General features: G+C 32.9%; 4 protein-coding genes across 4 annotated transcripts in view; all 4 read left to right on the top strand.

The window, feature by feature from the left end:
- LOC132705102 (uncharacterized) overlaps positions 1-2140 on the top strand; it is a 3663-nt gene extending 1523 nt beyond the window's left edge. The window contains exons 2-4 of the mRNA XM_060675535.1: positions 477-635; positions 1411-1786; positions 1842-2140. Of these exons, the coding sequence (XP_060531518.1) occupies positions 477-635; positions 1411-1786; positions 1842-2098 (792 nt within the window). The 3' untranslated portion in view covers positions 2099-2140. The remainder of the gene's footprint in view (positions 1-476; positions 636-1410; positions 1787-1841) is intronic.
- A 648-nt stretch (positions 2141-2788) lies between these two features.
- On the top strand, positions 2789-11354 carry LOC132705101 (sarcosine dehydrogenase, mitochondrial-like). Its single transcript, XM_060675534.1, has 15 exons — positions 2789-2912; positions 3169-3298; positions 4115-4238; positions 4289-4501; positions 4594-4681; positions 5791-6032; positions 6091-6274; positions 8122-8387; positions 8513-8713; positions 9118-9363; positions 9413-9567; positions 9666-9913; positions 9977-10089; positions 10730-10887; positions 10943-11354. The coding sequence occupies exons 1-15, from the start codon at positions 2789-2791 to the stop codon at positions 11091-11093; spliced, it is 2643 nt and encodes an 880-aa protein (XP_060531517.1). The 3' UTR covers positions 11094-11354.
- A 629-nt stretch (positions 11355-11983) lies between these two features.
- On the top strand, positions 11984-14372 carry LOC132705029 (putative lipid scramblase CLPTM1). The gene is made up of 3 exons (XM_060675440.1): positions 11984-12192; positions 12249-12730; positions 12905-14372. The coding sequence occupies exons 1-3, from the start codon at positions 12100-12102 to the stop codon at positions 14130-14132; spliced, it is 1803 nt and encodes a 600-aa protein (XP_060531423.1). The 5' UTR covers positions 11984-12099; the 3' UTR covers positions 14133-14372.
- Positions 14373-14528: 156 nt separating this feature from the next.
- On the top strand, positions 14529-16479 carry LOC132705030 (NADH dehydrogenase [ubiquinone] 1 alpha subcomplex subunit 10, mitochondrial-like). The gene is made up of 7 exons (XM_060675441.1): positions 14529-14849; positions 14893-15143; positions 15197-15327; positions 15547-15757; positions 15876-16040; positions 16095-16212; positions 16267-16479. The coding sequence occupies exons 1-7, from the start codon at positions 14640-14642 to the stop codon at positions 16390-16392; spliced, it is 1212 nt and encodes a 403-aa protein (XP_060531424.1). The 5' UTR covers positions 14529-14639; the 3' UTR covers positions 16393-16479.
- The last annotated feature ends 1898 nt before the right edge of the window (positions 16480-18377 follow it).

Genomic DNA, 18377 nt, shown 5'->3' with positions numbered 1-18377 from the left:
ATATAATATATATATATATATATATATATATATATATATATATATATATATATATACTATATATATATATATATATAATATATTATATATATATATATATATATATATATATATATATATATATATATATATATATATATATATATATATATATATATATATATATATATATATATATATATATATATATATATATATATATATATATATATATATATATATATATATATATATATATATATATATATATATATATATATATATATATATATATATTTAAAAATCACGACCATATTTCATAAGAATAATTAAAAAAAAAATTTAAAAAAAAATTAAAAAAATTAAAAAAAATTTGTTTATTCGTTTTAAATAACATTGGAATAATATTCGGTGCATTGATTTTTGTGGGACTACGATATCGGGAAACTCATTTGAGCATCAAAGGCAAACACAAACGGAACAGTTATATGTTTTAGTATGCGTCCTACGGGCATATCAGAGTGCCAGTTGCAGGGAGAGCTTCTAACCCCGGGCCTTGCGTGTATCCCATCCAACAGGAAGTATACGGCCCTCACATAGATTATGATGTAAACTGGATGCCCAATAATATCAATTTAACCGATATTCTCGACCAGGTATGCTGTTTCAAAGGATTTTCTACACGAACTACATTAACTTATTCAAAATTTTAGATTTTAAATTAATAGCCCATTTACAACATTGTTTTCTCTTAACAAAATTTTATTATTTTTTTACTTATGTACAAAGTATTAAATAATAATGTACGCTCCTAATCAAAAAAGTGATTTTACTTTATTCAAGTAAAATTTCACTTTTCTGAACTTGGTACTTAATGTACCACCTACCAAAAAATACCATCTAGTCTCAAATTTCAATATTAGCTACGCAAGCTATGAAATAAGAGGATAAGATTTATACTACTCTAACAAAATATTTTTGTTCAAACGAAGCGGAAAACGATATTTCGATATTTATACATGAAAATGTTTAGAAAAAAAATAGATTCTGACGATAATTAAAAAAAATATATTATGTAATTAAAAATAGTAATTTTAAATTATGATAATCATATAAAAAATACCACAGCAAGTTGGCGCAAAATATTTTATGGGGTTCTCATTTAGTACTTAGAGGTCGGTTTATGTAGGGTCAAAAAAGGCTTCCGTTGACCCGCTATCATCATATTCAGAGTCCCCATTCCTAAAGTCCATAACGTTTTATATAATCTCTTTAAAAAAGTGACACTCTCTATCTCGAGGTAACGTTACCCCAAATCGCTGAGATTTTTTATTTATTGTATCGATAAATACACTAATCAAAGCTGGTGTATTTTGAGCCACCACATATTATTCTGTGTATGGACTAATTGAACTAAAATAATCTCACTAGAATGGTCACCAAAGAACGCCGAAATTGAAACGCATCCAAAATATTAATCAAACGGCTACAGAACAATTACCTGCCGGACAATCACCATATCGCAACCCTCAGTCTCTTCTTCTAAACGAGCTCATGCAGGAGGACAATAAGAAGCCTAAGGTAGCGGAGGAACGCAGAGAATCGCTTATGGAATGGTTCGACAGGTCCGTGGAAAAGGAACTTAGAAAACATAAGGAGACGTCGTTAGGCAGGGTCGGATTTTCACCAACCACGACGTCACCACCAGAAGAGTTAAAGTTATCTAGGGGAGCGCTGGAAAGGATGGCTGAAGCTAGCGCAAGTCAGATTGAAATAGTTTCCGATATGAGAAGAGAACCTGATGCTGGCAAGTTATACGTTTAATTCTCGAGATGCACAATTAAATGCAAATTTTTATTTAGAGCTTAGTGAAGCGGTCGATAAATTAGCGAAAGCTGAAGCTATGAGTAAGTTTGCGGGAGCAGTCAGAGCCGCTGAAGCGGCTGCAAAATCCGTTCCTCCGGAGTTAGCCGAAGAAGCCGCGGTGGCTAGTGCGAGAGGATTTCAAACGGAAGTTCAAACTACAAATATTCACCACGATTTTGATGGTGACCGGCCAATGGAAGTTGTCGGATACATCGGTATAACCAAACCCAAATACGCGACGAGAAGACAATGAAGCATGTAGCAAATTCTATTCGCAACTAAAATAAAGTTTCTATTTTGGAAAAGAAAACACGTTTTTTTAATACTTTAGATCCAGTCAGGTGGTGGAATTTCTGTAATCCGTAATAATAAATAATAAATAATCTATCATAATAATTATTTATATTTATTATAATAATGAATTTATTAAATTCAGAAATGTTAAATAAATTTCGATAAACTCCCAGTAAATTTCTTTGCAAAATTGCAAAAATTGCAAATGCAGATAATTTAAGAAAAAATAGCAAATTGACCACGGTTATCAAACTAAACTTAATGTTCACACAGTAATGATTAATTATTCTATGTAAAAGAAGAAGTAAAAGAATTATTAATTAGCAACCTCTTCATGAAAAGCCAAGAACTAAATTTTGAAAAATCTCAATATATTTATGCTATATAATTAGATTTTTCTTGGTTGGTTACTTTTTTTATTGTAACACCAAGGTTAAAATAGTATTTTGATGTCCTCACAACACAATAATATTCAGAAATTTGAGAATATTTCAACAATAATTCTCAAAAGTTGGGTTTCACTATTTTTAAGTCAAGACATTGTTTCTAATGCCTTCATCGTATAAAATTTCTATTTATACCGTAGCTGTGAAACGAATAAAACGGTGGAACGTATTTATATCAAAAATTTTCGTATCATTCCTAAAACATGCCGCACGCTCTACGGTATTTGCATTTTCGAAAAGTTCTCAGGAATAAAGAAAAAAATATATTTCGCAAATATTACAGCACCAACCGATATCTTCCGGAAAGCGTGGATGTGACTATTATCGGTAAGCTAATTTCATTTAAAGTTTCAATGATGAAAATTGTTTACATTTCACATGTATTTATTTAATTCTCGAAAATCAGATGTTACATTGATAAGTATATAATATAAATACAAAACAAATTTTACAAATTACGAAGTAAATAAATAAACTGTCATAAGCTATGATATAAATATTCAACGATTTTCAGAAGATTTTCTATTTATAGTATAAAAATAAGACATCCTATAAAAGTAATAAAATCGTAGTTTTTATTTAGGCGGAGGCGTGGCGGGTTGTTCTACATTTTATCAATTATCCAAGAAAGGACTAAAAACAATATTACTGGAGAAAAACAAGCTAACAAGCGGTACTACGTGGCATACGAATGGTTTAATATGGAGTCTCAGGTATAACAACGATAGCAAAAAGTAAATGAATTAAGTTAAAGTTGATATTACAAAACAGATTAAAGGTGTAAAAGCATTTAACAGGTAATAAAGAAGATATTAGTAAGATAAGACGGGGCCTGTGAGAGAAAAAAAAAAGAAAAATCTTGTTAGGAATGAATGTTTTTTATTCTTTTCTAATTTTTAAATAAATTAAACTAAAATAAAAAAAATATTAAAAGAAACCTACATTACGACACCATAATTCCTTATTATTTAATTTCCCAGAATAGCGCATAACGAAATCTAAATTAGCGGGGTATAAGCTGATGACATTTTTCTATTCCCTACTCTAAAATACCTAATTATGCACCGATGAAGTGTGCACAAAGTGCCACTTTAATACGTTAACTTTGTCAATCATTTCGGACGTTTCAGCTACTGATAAATGTTATTCATTCTGTTTTTGCAATAATCACCCCAAAAAGTATTGGTCGTACAAAAAGTATGCAAAGTATGCAGCACTTTATACAAATAATTGTAAGTACAAATAAACTATATACAATACAGTTGGGTAAATTGAATGTTAACAAAATTATATAATTTTCAAACATTTTTATGTCTGTTGCCAAATGTACATTCCATATTTTTTTAGTTGATTCCGGAGCAGGAAATACTAAAATATTTAATAAATTCTTAAATTCTGCCCTGTATCATAGGAACACATAACTGATACTTGTAGTCTATAAAGCAAATTTTATTTTTTTGTTGAAATGTGGCGACAGGCGTAGTTTGATTGACGAACACCCTATGTATTATTAATTAAATGCTTCTCAGGCCCTCAGACACGGATATTTTAATGTTGCGAAATACTCTCGAAACCATAAACAAATTGGAGGAAGACAGTGGTGTCGATCCCGGTTTTATACATAGTGGAGGTATATTTATCGCAAGAACAAGGGTAAGTGTTATTTAAAAGCAAGTGCTACGAGTAAATTTTTGTGTTATTAGGAACGATTTGAAGAATACAAACGTCTTCACACTATAGGCCATTTCTTCAAAAACCATAGCAAATTGCTGACGCCCAAAGAAACTCAAGAATTGTGTCCCATTTTAGAACCCAGTGCGTTCTATGGAGCTCTGTATACCACACTCGATGGATATATCGACCCTACCATGTATTGCAATGCATTAGCGAAAGGTGGTCGACGCTACGGTGGTTTGGTGAGCAGTTTGAGATAAATAATTCGTTCAAATTTTATTGCTGATTAAAAAAAAGCAATCTTTGTAAATGTTTTTTTTTATTTTTAAAACAGATCTTTGAAGATGTAACAGTAAAAAATATTTTAACCGCCCAGTCGACGCATGGTATTAAAAAGGTGGTGGGTATAGAAACGGATAAAGGTAAATTTTTGATTTTGGAACAACGTTTTTCATTTTTTAACATTTGTGGTGTTATTATAATAGATCCAATAACTAACTCCAATATAACATCTGTAAATAAATTGTGTTCTTTTTGATGTAATGTGGTCAAAATTCTTTAAAATGGCAGTCATGTTTTTTGCAATTAAAGTTTTGTTCCAATAAATGTTCATATTTGACCAAACGTCCTCTAAATGTACGATTCAAAAAACACATAAAATATACACGGACGGGCGAAACATTCGTTAAGATCTAGGTAGCAAAGCCTATTTCGTGGCAAACATCCTTGATTTGGCACCCATTAATAAAGCCCACTAATACTAGCTGCCCCTTGCACTTCAGGGTTGACTGCATCTTATTCAGTCACGAATGGACAGATAAAATTAGTATATCGGCGAATACTCTTCAGAATTAGTTTAGTTTTCACTGAATAAAGGACAGTGACAGTGTCTCCGAAATGTTGTGCAGTTAAGTAAAAAACAAAGTGCTTTCAAGCATTTTCTCAGACATTCTGTTCAATGGTCATTAAAATTTAACGTATTAACTAACTAGCCCGACATTAAAATTGAATTGATCAGTAAACTAATCGGGATAAGAGTTTTGTAATCTGTGCTGAATGTCAGGATATGTACTAAGTGTAATCTTCACAAACCGATTTGTAGCAATACTATTTTGTGTCTTGCTAAAGCCGCGTACACATCTGAGCAAAAGGATTTTTAGTAGCGTATAACACGACCGAACGGATTTTACAATTAATCATATAATTTGAAAAAAGTGCTATTTTATGGAAAGTTTATGAGCTGTAGAAGAAATTAAAAATCACTCTCCAACATTCTTGTGAAATTTTTAAATCGCCTGCTATCGCCGTCGCTTCGGATGTCGTGCAATAAAAAATTGCTGTTAAGGCTCCAATCTCAACTTCTTGGAAGATATAATTATGAAGACCATCTCGTACGACGTTGTCGCCTCTTTTTCTTTAGCATCTTATAAATTACTATTAATCCAGCACTAGCTACTCCTATACTTTCCATGTTTCTTACAAAGTTGGAAATTAAACTATAATTAGTTGATGTTATAATGCTGCATTGCAGGGTTCATAAATTCCAATATAATCGTAAATGCTGCGGGTGTATGGGGTGATAAAATCGCTAGACTAGCTGGAACGGCGATACCAATTCAGCCAATGAAACACAGCTACGTAGTCACCAACGATATCCCAGGTTTTAAAGGGGCACCGCCAGTGAGGTGTCACGACGGAAGTGTGTGCTTTAAGCCTCAAGGATTCGGGATGACCCTCGGCGGCTACGAAATGAATCCCGAAATACTGGATGAGGTCCCTTATTTGTTCCAGATTAAACTTCAATAAAATCGAACAATTTTATTTTGTATAGGCTCCAGAAGATTTCAACTTTAAATTGTACGAATTGGATAGAAGCTTGTTTGAGGTACATTATCAAAATGCCGTTAAGATTTGCCCCGTTTTAGAGCGAACGGGGATAAAAGCTGACATTTGCGGCCCAGAAAGCTTTACGCCGGATCACAAGCCTGTTGTAGGGGAAGATCCTAATGTTATTGGTGAGTTAATAATGGAAATTTATCGGGTAGTAATGCAATTGTATAAGAAATATAGAGAAATTATCTGATAAAACCAATTAAGAGAAATTTTTATTTCGTTCGACTCAGAAACTTCATTGACCTTTGGGTGATTGATTCCGAACAAAATTTTAAATTTTTGTCTTAGGCGCCTCGTTAAAAAGATAATCATAAAGATACCAAATATTTTAAGAAAAGTGATAGAAAAAAAATTAATTGAGCACATGAATTTACACCGACGTCGTCCTAGGTATTGGTGGTATATTTTGTTCTCTATAAAATAGTACGCTGCTGATTTATTTTCAGGCAGGGTATTTTTTGATTTCTCTTTTTCATACATTAAACAATAAATAAAGAACAATTATATTATTGTATAATGACAATACGTGCAGGGTGCTGCAAAAATTTGAATTATTATCACTCTTCTTTCTTAAATACAAGCAGCATGTATTTTATTATTACCGTCGAATATAGGAATAACTAGATATGCCCATTAGACCAGTCGTGTCTTATGTAATAGCTCTAGCAGTTAAACTCTCAACAAAATTAGTAAATATTTTAAAGTTCCACACAGATTTTAAACCAAAATTTGCAATAAAAAATTCCTTTGAATTAATCAACAAAATTAAAGATATCAAAATCCCTTCTAACTCAATACTATTGTCTTTTGATGTACAAAACTTATTTCCCAGTATTCCACCTATGGATGTGATAGATTTGGTAGATTTCACCCTAACTCGGAAACAGGTTAACCCATTGGTGAAACAAGATTTATTAGATTGCTTAAGAGTATCTTTAGACCAAAATTATTTTTTATTTAATGGACAGATTTACATTTCTAAAGAAGGTTTGATTATGGGAAACCCACTTAGTCCTTTGTTAGCCGAGATTTTTATGGATAATTTGGAAAATATCATTCTAGAACATCCTTTAAGTAAAAGTTTTTTTATGGTAGTATAGATACGTGGATGATGTCTCTTCTTGCTTTGTTGGAACGGACAGACAATTGAATTCTTTTTTAAATTGAGATTGAAATTTTTTACATTTAACTATTACGAAAGCGCAACACAAATTAGATTTTTCAATATAAACCCTTCACACACGGACACAGTCATACATAACAGCTCAAATCACTATTATACACACAAAATGGCTGCATTTAACTCTTTTATACACAGACTTCTTAATACGTCACTCTCAACAGAAAATTACAACAAAGAACTTAATATCATTAAACAAATTGCACTGAACAACGGCTACAATCCGTCCATTATAGATAAAATTATAAATAAAAAACAAATCCAGACAACAGTAAACTAACAACACAATAGGAAATTATTTGAAAAACAATAACCAAAATCTCAAAAATCAGGTGTCTACAGGTTGAAATGCGGATCTTGTCCTAATTTTTATATTGGATAAACAGGTAGATCCTTCAAGACACGCATTAACGTGTCTTGAAGAAACAATAGTCTGGATTCTAATTATGCTACACACTTAATCATAGAAAAACACATTTTTGATATTTTGCATACAGCCACAAAAAGTAGAAAATTAAATTTATTTTAAACAATGGAGATTAACAAAATGAGACATTCAAATGTATTGCTTAACGATCAATTAGATTTAAATACCTCTTCTTCATTGAACTTAAATTCTCACATTAATTAATGGTCATTTTTCGGTATATATAGTACCATGCAGTTTGTAAATATTACATTTGATTAAGACACGGTGTTGTCGAAACAATTGTCATGTCAAAATATATAATTTCGTGAAAATTTGAACTTTTAGTTCTTATTTATTTTTATTTCTTAATTATACCACAGGACTATTTCACAACGTCGGGTACAATTCCGGAGGAATGATGTTTAGCGGCGGAGTGTCCGAGCAACTTGCAGTTTGGATTAAAACTGGATCTCCGAATATTGACATGCATTCGTACGATGTTAAAAGATTTTCACCTGAACAAAGAAAGAACAAGCGTTGGATTGCCGAGACTAGTCATGAAAGTTACGCGAAAAATTACAGCATCGTATATCCACACGAACAAAAGCTAGCTGGTCGTAATTTTAAAACTGATGCTTTCCATCAGGTATTTTGCCCATACTTGGAACGAGGAAATGATAAGTCACGTTATTCGTTATTTATGTAGAGGAATAAATTATTCTACAGTGTGTTTTGTAAGTACGCGACCAAAGTTTTCGTTTTTTTTTTCAGCATTTGGTTGCTAATGGGGCAATAATGGAACAAGTATTTGGATGGGAAAGACCTGCTTATTTTCTAACAAATGGTACAACGGCTCCTGCAATTAAGTATGATTGGTACGGTTGTTACAACCATCGAAGAAACTCTGACCAAAGATTTGAGAAAGAAGTACGAAAAGATTTAACATTTGACTTTTCGGACCATCACAATTTGGTAAGATATGATATTTTAAAAATATTTGTGATGTCAAGCGTCTACTTTCTTGAAAATCGTTATCCGCTATTTCGACTGGATATGATAGTTGTAGTTTTTCTACTCTTCAAAATCGGATTTAATTTGAAAATAAATTTACGGGATGGATCTCCAACAATTGCTTTATAATTCTTAGAGCCAGGTTAAAAACTTTTCAATATTATTGGAAATTAACACAAAATTACCAAGCTTAAGAGTTAAAAGTGCCATAAAAACAAAATACACGAACGGGAAAAACTAGCATGCTAGTGAAATTATAGGGGACTAAGACCTCATTCTAATGGAAAAGGTGTACTTTACTCTAAATCTTTGAAATTGAATTCATTTTTTTTTTCAATTGTTCATTTTATTATTGCAACTTCCAGATAAAAGCAGAAGCACTAGCCTGCAAAACCAGCATAGCATTATTTAACCTATCCTCTTACACCAAGATGTCTCTAATAGGTCCAGATGCTGAAGAAGCTGTTCAATGGTTATTCACTTCAAATATAAAGCCTGGTAAAATCACTAAAACGATAGGACTAAACTCAAGGGCAGGGATTGTGGCCGATGTGACCGTTGTTGCCCTAGAAGACTGTGACGAGGATATTTTTATTGGAGCTCAACCGAATGTAGACAACAACGACCCTTAAAAACAAGTTTATAAAAATATTCGTTTAGTTGCAGGGAAAACGCTATTATGTGGTAGCGGACAGTGGATCGGGTTACCAGATCAAATGCCACATCAGAAAAGAATTAAACGCCCAAAATTTCGACTGCGAATTGATTGAAGTTAGCGACAAATTCGGAATCTTGTCTCTGAAAGGTCCAAACAGGTAAGAACAATCAGCTAAATTTTTTATAATGAATTGTTTAAACATGTACCTACGATAAGTATGATGTTGTGTTGCGACTTAGGTAAATTAGTTTTCAGCCATCAACTTCTTATGCCTCTGATAGAAACGCCAATATCAAAGTTAAGTTATGAAATTCTTAAGATTAACGCTCATGAGTGTATGATAATCAATACGAACGATGTAGGTGAACTCGGATGGCAGATTCACATTCCTGTTAGTCACTGCATGTCAGTACTTAATTCAATCTTAGACGCAGGAAAAAAGTTAAATTTTAAAATTACATATGCCGGATTCAGAGCGTTGGAATCGTTAAGTTTAGAGAAAGGTAATTGATATGGGTTCAGAAATAATACTGCTAAGGTACGCTCAAACTCGTTATTTTTGTTAGAAGCCCACGTTTTGAATGAAGATGTCAGAGTGGACGACAATCCATTAGAGGCAGGGTTGTCCCACTTGTGCCGCTGCTCTGGTCAATATCAAGGAAAATTTGCATTGAAAAAAGTTAGCAGGTCATTTATGATTATTATAAGTTTAGTCCACCAAATTTTAATTTTTTTTATTTTTGAAAAAACTAACAGATCGAAACAGATTCAAAAAAGCCGCGAACAGGATTGGTTAGTTATTTATGCTATTCTTGCCTACAGACAAAATATAAACAATGGTGTTAATTACGTAAATAAGTATTTGCAAAAGTATGTATGGTGTTCTCTGCTGTACCTGGGATGGATATCACGGGTTGCTAGTTAAATCTCACCCTATGCATATATATCGGGTCCTATGTAATGTAATCCTGTAATAGTCAGAGGAAATGTTGATTTGATTTTAAATCGAACAAGTTCAAGAAACGCTAACTTGTTAGGGAACTTCTTGGATAAAATATTAATCGATACCCTAACTGCAATACCCCGTTTACTTTTTTATTTGGTGAAATGGTGGCAGCCCATTTTACATGGCTGAATCGTTGATTCAGAGCCTTAACTTTTTTGTCAATGATAAAAATTTTTTATCTCTTCTAGAATTCGTTTTCTTTCAGATACGGGATATTACAGTTTTACCATCATAATGTTATTGTAATATTAAAAATAAAATAATAAAATCTGATACTGAGGGACAAATTGAACAGTGATTTTCTCTTTTGAAGATTGAGGAAATCGGACCAAAGAAGAGGCGAAGCTTTTTCGCTTTAGAACATCCCATAGCCCTCTACGGGTTGGAAACAATATGGAGAGATAACGAAATTGTTGGCTATTTACGCAGGGGAGGTTATAGCTTTTCTATGGATTGTTCTGTAGGAATTGGGCAAGTTCATGACTTTTGTTCTTATCATCCCATTCGCAATGGTTTGTATTTCCAGATATGTCTGCCACTCATATGATTCTGTCGTAGACAGCCACTTTTTACGAACAGGGAGGTATCAAATTGAAGTCAGAAATAAAAAATATCCTGCTATTTATCTAGGTAGCCCAATACTCCCGGAAACGTTTCCTGATTTGTGTCTTTGTTGACTGCATCTGCACATTTATTTTATAGTAAATCTGTAATGTACAACCCATAAGTATATTATTAATCTCTGTAATATAAATTCGAGCTTTTACCAATATGTAAGACTTTTTACACAATCAACCATTCTACCAAGGTCACTATTCTGCAATCTTGGGAATAGAAATGTTGTAGGCAAATAGTCAAAAGTTAGTGTGTTCCTTTAAAATGTTAAAACGCATCAGTATCTTTGATAAAGGTCTATTAAAAAAAAAGAAATTGTTACTCCGAAGTTCATTCTCATGAATGATAGAAATTTTACGTCTTGTGTATATTACCAATGTTTTTACTACTAATTTAATAAAAGAAATTAATAACCAAAAACTGCAATGATAATGGAGAACCTTAACCAACTTCCATAGTGGCACAATATTATCAATGCTCTGAAGGAGATTGATGAATTCCTTTCAGATTTCACAAAATCACTGTTTCTTTTCTATTCAAGATTACTGGGTAGTAAAATCTTTCCCTTTTCAAGAATAAACTGGACAGATTTTCTTCTTCTTCTGTTACGTTTCACATCAAGTTGGGCCAACTGTTCGGATCATTGGTCTATTACTGACGTCAATCGCTGATTTAAAAACACTTATTTTGAAATCCACAACGTCCAACTTATATTGTACATGCGGTCATCAACTTATTGGATATCCACCGACTTTTCCGGCGTCTGCCGAGGAAAATTTTACCGATAACATTTTTCACAACAACCAAGAATCATGGTGGGAATCGAACCCACAACCTACTGTGGTCGAGTTGGCAGGGCAGAAACACCTTGCCAACCGAGCCATCCTCGATTCCATGGACTAACCTGTATCTGGTAGGTAAAGAAGCAGACATGCAAATGACTTTTTATTTTCCTCTGTCAAAGCAAGAAATTTAATTCGTTTCTGTGGTGTGGTGCAAAAAGCTTAAGACAAAAGTTACTGTCACATGACAACTTGATTAACATTATTTATTAAAAAGTACCAAACCATGAGTGAAACTGCTAGAGAAAATGCACCCGTGGTTCATAATCAAGTTCCAATCGCGCAAGATGAAACTAATCAATCAGTTAGCGGGGAAAACGTAAGCAATATCAATAACATCAGCCACGTTTTGATGATAGAAATTTCTTTTTTCAGCAAAATGGTACCATACAACAACAGAGACAACCTTCCAGGCTCGAATCATTTTTAACAGTGGCCAAATCCCTTGTCATAAGAATGGTTATTATTTATTTTATTACTTCTTTCTTTAGGGCCCCCAAACCACCTGTCACAAACTTAACTGACAGTCCTGCACCAGTAACGCAGGCAAAAAACATTTTTAGAGATGGTATGCCATTAAGTTTACACATTTTTCTATCTGAATCTGAAAGATTAAGTAACTATTCACACCATAACTTGTTTTGGTACAAAGATATTGTATATAGTGACTGGACTGGGGGTGCAAATAAGGATGGAATTTTTGAAATTGAAAAAGACGTCCTAATTACTGACACTTTGAGGAACAATGGATCTCTTTATTTGCATGCATTTGTTACTAAAAGGGGTTTAAGTCCAGATCCAAAAGCTAAAAATTACAACTACAATGAAATGAGCGGCGCTGTGAAACAGCTTAATAGGTAATTATTACATTTCATTACAAACATCTTTGTCTTTTATGAAAAGTAAACATAATTTATCATTAGGTAAATACCTACATTAAAGTCGTTATGCAAATAATTAAATGTCACCTTATTTTAAGCATAACATAGTGTTATTAACTTTAATTTTTTGTAATGACGTTTTTGTTTCAGATTTAAAAAGATCAAATCAAGCAAAACAAAGAACCTCCTCACAGGTGAGACAGAAAATGCAGAAATTGATAGTGACAAGATTGTATCCCATTTTCATTCAAATTTCACCATTAATCTAGTTTGCGATCAATCTCTATGGAATTATGGTCAAGTGCCTGCACCTTTGGATCAGTATATAAAATTTACTGATGACTTTGCTTATTATAAACCAATTTTGTACCCAAATGATTTCTGGAATATGGCACGCGACTACAAACCACTTAATGATACTCTGAGGTTGAGGTTGACTTATCAACCATTGAGTTTGCTTAAATGGCAACTATATGCAGCTCAAGCCATGCGGAATACCATGTTTAATATTTGGGGAGAGGCTGAACCTCAGCAGACTGACGAAGAACAAGACACTATAAAGGAAACTCTTATGGATACAAATCCTTACCTACTCGGAATTACTTTGGTTATTTCTTTATTTCATTCAGTCTTTGAACTATTGGCTTTTAAAAATGATATCCAGTTTTGGAATAACAGAAACTCTCTTGAAGGGTTGTCTGTTAGATCAGTATTTTTCAGTGTTTTCCAAAGTCTCATTGTGTTACTCTATGTTTTGGATAATGAGACCAACATGCTTATAAGGATATCCTGTTTTGTTGGTCTTTGCATAGAATTGTGGAAAATATGGAAAGTGGTAGACATAAAATTTGAAAATGGAAGAATCACATTCCATGATAAAGGTTCTTATGTTGAATCGAGTACTAAACAATATGATGAATTAGCTTTCAAGTACCTGTCTTGGCTATGTTTTCCTTTACTGGCAGGCTATAGTGTCTATGCCCTACTATACCTTGAGCACAAAGGATGGTATTCATTTGTTTTGGATTTGCTTTATGGTTACCTGCTAACTTTTGGATTTATAATGATGACGCCTCAATTGTTTATCAACTACAAACTAAAATCGGTTGCACATTTGCCATGGAGAATGTTAACTTACAAATTTCTTAATACTTTTATCGACGATATGTTCGCGTTTGTTATAAAAATGCCTACAATGTACAGAATAGGTTGTTTCCGAGATGACATAGTGTTTCTGGTGTTTCTCTATCAGCGTTGGATTTATCCTGTAGATAAAAGCAGAAAAAATGAGTTTGGCTACTCAGCTGATCAAGAGGAACAACAATCTACTGGAAGTGATCGTCAAGTTGTACCAAAGGAAACCAAAAAGGAGCAATGAGCTTTATTATTTATTTTATATTGATATTGCCTTCCTTTGAAAACGTATTATTTGTGATACCGACATATATGCATGTTATATATATGCCAAAATCAAACGAGAGGCGTAAATAAAATTAAGTTGTAGGGAATATTTGTTGTAAAAAATCATAATTAAACGCAGTTTGTGAGGTTAGATCCGAAATGTACCTTATTTTAATATTTGTGCGAGTTTGTACTGATTATATTAATAAAACTGCGTTTATACTTTGTCGCATTTTTAATTTAAATAAGGGTTCTTTACTTTAATTTGGGCTGGCTTTAATCGATATAACAGTTTTCTTTTTCTGCGATTGTTCCTAAATTTAATCTGAGTTTGGTCCAATTATCCTCGTGCATTTGGTCTATGGAAGAAAAAGATGAAGTATTTTTTTCATCCATATTTGCGATCTTTGACACTCTCGTGTTATGTAAAAATTAATATTAATTTAAAAATTCAAAAAGTTTTTGGGTTTATACTTCATTGGTGATGGGTAGTCTTGCTCGTATAAGTTTAAATAAACTTGGAGGTTGTAAAAGTATTAAGATTTTACACTTAAAACATGGAGTTCGCACCATTACTTCAAAATTAGATCAACTGCCTCCGAAACCGAAACCCTGGCCCTATAATGAGAAGAAATTTACAATGTTGAATTTCTTTTTCGATAAAACCTCTGCTAGATTGGACGAAAATTCTAAGGTAATAATTTACCTCGAAGTTTCTCGTAAAACAGTTTTGATAGCTTGTAGTAGTGGAAGGACCTGTCGCAGCGGGTAAAACAAAAGTAGCGAAACAAATCGCCAACACGTTTAATATGTTATATTTACCTGAAGCAAATTTGGATATGTTTTACATTAACAGTTACGGGTATGACTTGAGGAAATTAGATCCTATGTTGCCTGAAGACTGTAGAACGTTCGATGTTATGGATTTTTTGAAAAATCCAAGACACAAACTTGTTGCCAGAATGCAGATCGAGCAGTTTAGAGCAAAGTATTTGTATAAACTGTTGCTAACTATTTGCCTTTATTAAATTTTTATTCTAGATACTCCCAGTATATAGATGCCTTAGCACATATTTTAAGCACTGGACAGGGTGTTGTTTTAGATCGCTGTGTTTACTCTGACTTTGTCTTTGCTGAGAGCATGTTTAGCCAAGGGTACATCTCCAAAGCAGGTAAGTCTCGTTTAATTTTTCAAAAAAGTTCTGGATTTCTCCGGCATCACTTGATCAATTACTATATACTTGCTGACGTTTCGCCAGTTTCATTTAAGTTCTGAAGAAGTCAATAAGTTGATTGGTGAAATGTCAGAGAGTTCAATGCATTCACCAACTGGCGCAATTCTCTTTTGCACCAAAATAAAGTCCAAAATGATCATTGCCTTCATTTTTCAGCAAGAAAAAAATATTATGAAGTCAGAGACAATTGCATCGGTGAATTGCTGAGACCTCATCTAGTGATTTACCTGGATGTTCCTGTACCAAATGTTTTGGATAATATTAAAAAACGTGCAGTTGGTTGGGAAAAAAATTCTCAAGTTTTAAATGAGAAATATTTGGAAGTCATGGAATATAACTATAAGCAGAGTTATTTAAGGCGAATGGGGTAATATATATTTTTACAAGAAAAATGTTAATTGTGGACTAAGAAATTTACTTACATTTACTTACTTACATCATTGCAGTAAAAATTAGTTTTAGTGTAATAACTGAACTTTTTTTAGGGAACATGCTGAGCTTTTAATTTATGATTGGAGTGTTGAGGGAGACCTGGAAATTGTTTTAGAAGATATTGAGCAAATAGATTTTGATAAGTATGATTACCAGGATCCTCACATGAAAGATTGGTATCTCAAATTAGAAGAAGATTATGCTTGCCTTCGGCACTTGTAAGTTACTTCTGCATTTAAATGTATGGAGGTGTATGTTACTGAATTTTATAGGTATGCAGATAAAAAATATAATTTAATGGCTTATTCTACCAGTGTTCCAATGACAGGTGCACCAGAACTGCTTGTCGACGCGGAAGATGCAGATCAATACCACAAGATTTTGGCCACAGTAATTATCTTGATTTCACTTTTTATTTTTTAATTGTTGGCATACACTTTTTAGGCGCCGGGTGAACAATATGCACCAGGATATAATAAGGCCTTGGGAGATACAGGCATACTTTTCAAAATGGATCGTCATCAGAGGGACACATTACCTTTGACAGAGAGGCGATTACATTACCTTTAAAGTGAAACTTAAGTTATTTATATTTTTCAAACTCTTTATTACAACTGTCATTGTTAAAGAAAAACCAGATACTTGTAATAAATCTAAATCGAATAGTATTGTTTCATTTTTGGAATGTGATCATGCTTATGATTTCCAACCAGGAGTTTCAGATATACGAAGCTAGTATTGAATGGAAGGTTTCAATTTTATTTTTTGACCATCATCACTTTAATTTCATTCAGATTTCATTGATGCATAGTTTATTTTGTGTTGTTCTGGATACATTTAACATAAATCAAATTTTTGTTAAATTAATTTCGCAAAAATAACTATTAATAACACTGTTATGCAGATCATTGTTCCTTGGAAATTTAATAAATATAAACTTGAGCAAAAGAAAAATTATTGGGTCATAAAATTGATAAAATTTTATGTACCTACGTGGGAAATGTGATACCACTATAGTAATAGCGCTAAAACTCGTTGAACTAGTTATAGTTCGCCAACGATATACCGTTCTTAGAACCTTTACGGTTTTGACTTTGGAATGAGTTTAAGACCCGCCTGTTGTAAAGCGGAAGGGTCCACTCTTTTCATCACGTATACCACAAGCTAGAGCCGCATTTAAGATGTTAGCCGACAAGAACTGTGGCTTGCGGACTGTTGTATTTTAAGAGTAGGAAAATTTTCTTTATTAAACTGTTATTCATATTAGTGTGCTTTTTATAAGTCTGTAAATGATATGTATTTTGAAAATTTCTATACAAAGAAGCAGTTATTGAAAGTTCTTCAAACCGGAATGTTTGACAAGAAGTATAATGGCCATGGAGAGAGATTCAAAGTTGACCGTATTTCACCATATCACAGCAATTTTAATTTGATAGAACTGATATGGGGACAGCTGAAACCCAGTTTAGGAAGAAACAACACCTCGCCGAAATTTAGTGCTGGAGCAATAGAATTAATTAGAAGTGAAGTTGAAAAAATATCTACTTCTAGTTGGAAAAAATGTGTAAAAGAAGAAAATGTTTACAGGAGTTGACTAGTGCCAGAATTCATTATTAATGTGGGGGACGCTTGCAGTGGCAATAGTGATTATTTTGATGTAGAATTACTTTTTTTTTAATTAATATTCTAACATTTTTTTATAGCTAAATTTACTCCTCCATTTATATTTACAATAAACATTTTAATAATAAAAATCGAGGAATCTTACCGATGAAACAACACCAAGTAGGTTTTCTAACATCATTATGGAATTGCGAATCTATTTATTGAGAGTTACAAAGAGAACCCAAGCGGCCTGCGGTTAGACCTTTATAAAAGTTTACCAAAGTTAAATACCGGATTATGTCGTACAAACGGTATATTATTGGCGAACTATAACTAAACATTTCGATTACAAAATTTCGTCCTATCAAAAATCGTAGGTGGGCGGGGCAAGTTCGTAGTGTGTAGCGCGGACCAGAGTTTTATTTCAAAAAGAAGCCAATTCGGGGTTTTTGTCCTTGAGGGACACATTGTTTTTCTATCGTGCTCCTACAGACCACTATGGAACTTTCGCAAAATCGATATATTTGAATTGTGCATGCGTCCTGTATAAATTGGCACTTATGACGTTTTTGAATATTGCACGAAATATCCCGAACACCTTGTGCAATGTGTGAAAACTTTAAATACAAAAGTTTTAGCTGTTCATACGGGCTATATAGCAATGTAAAAAAAACTGACAGCAGAATTACCGCCTTCTAGTTATGGTCAATTATCATTACAAAAAGACCCCAATTTTCAGTTTTTTGCAAATTACCGACGCACCCTGTACATATTTAAAAAAACATCAGGAGTAAAGATTTTTTGTCCAGATCTTGCGCGTCAGTTGGTTTAAGAATTTTTCGATCGTACATATCGTTTTTGAGAAATGATTTTTTTTTCGGGACCCTGCACATGCGGTTTTTAAATTTTTAAAATTACTCCCCTACCCACCACCCCCCGATTTCAATAGG

This window comes from Cylas formicarius, unplaced genomic scaffold (assembly GCF_029955315.1).
Source record: "Cylas formicarius isolate icCylForm1 unplaced genomic scaffold, icCylForm1.1 PGA_scaffold_7__23_contigs__length_41026272, whole genome shotgun sequence".
NCBI lineage: Eukaryota > Metazoa > Arthropoda > Insecta > Coleoptera > Brentidae > Cylas > Cylas formicarius.
The sequence above is the reverse complement of the archived record's forward strand: the minus strand, read 5'-3'. Positions and strand labels throughout refer to the sequence as shown.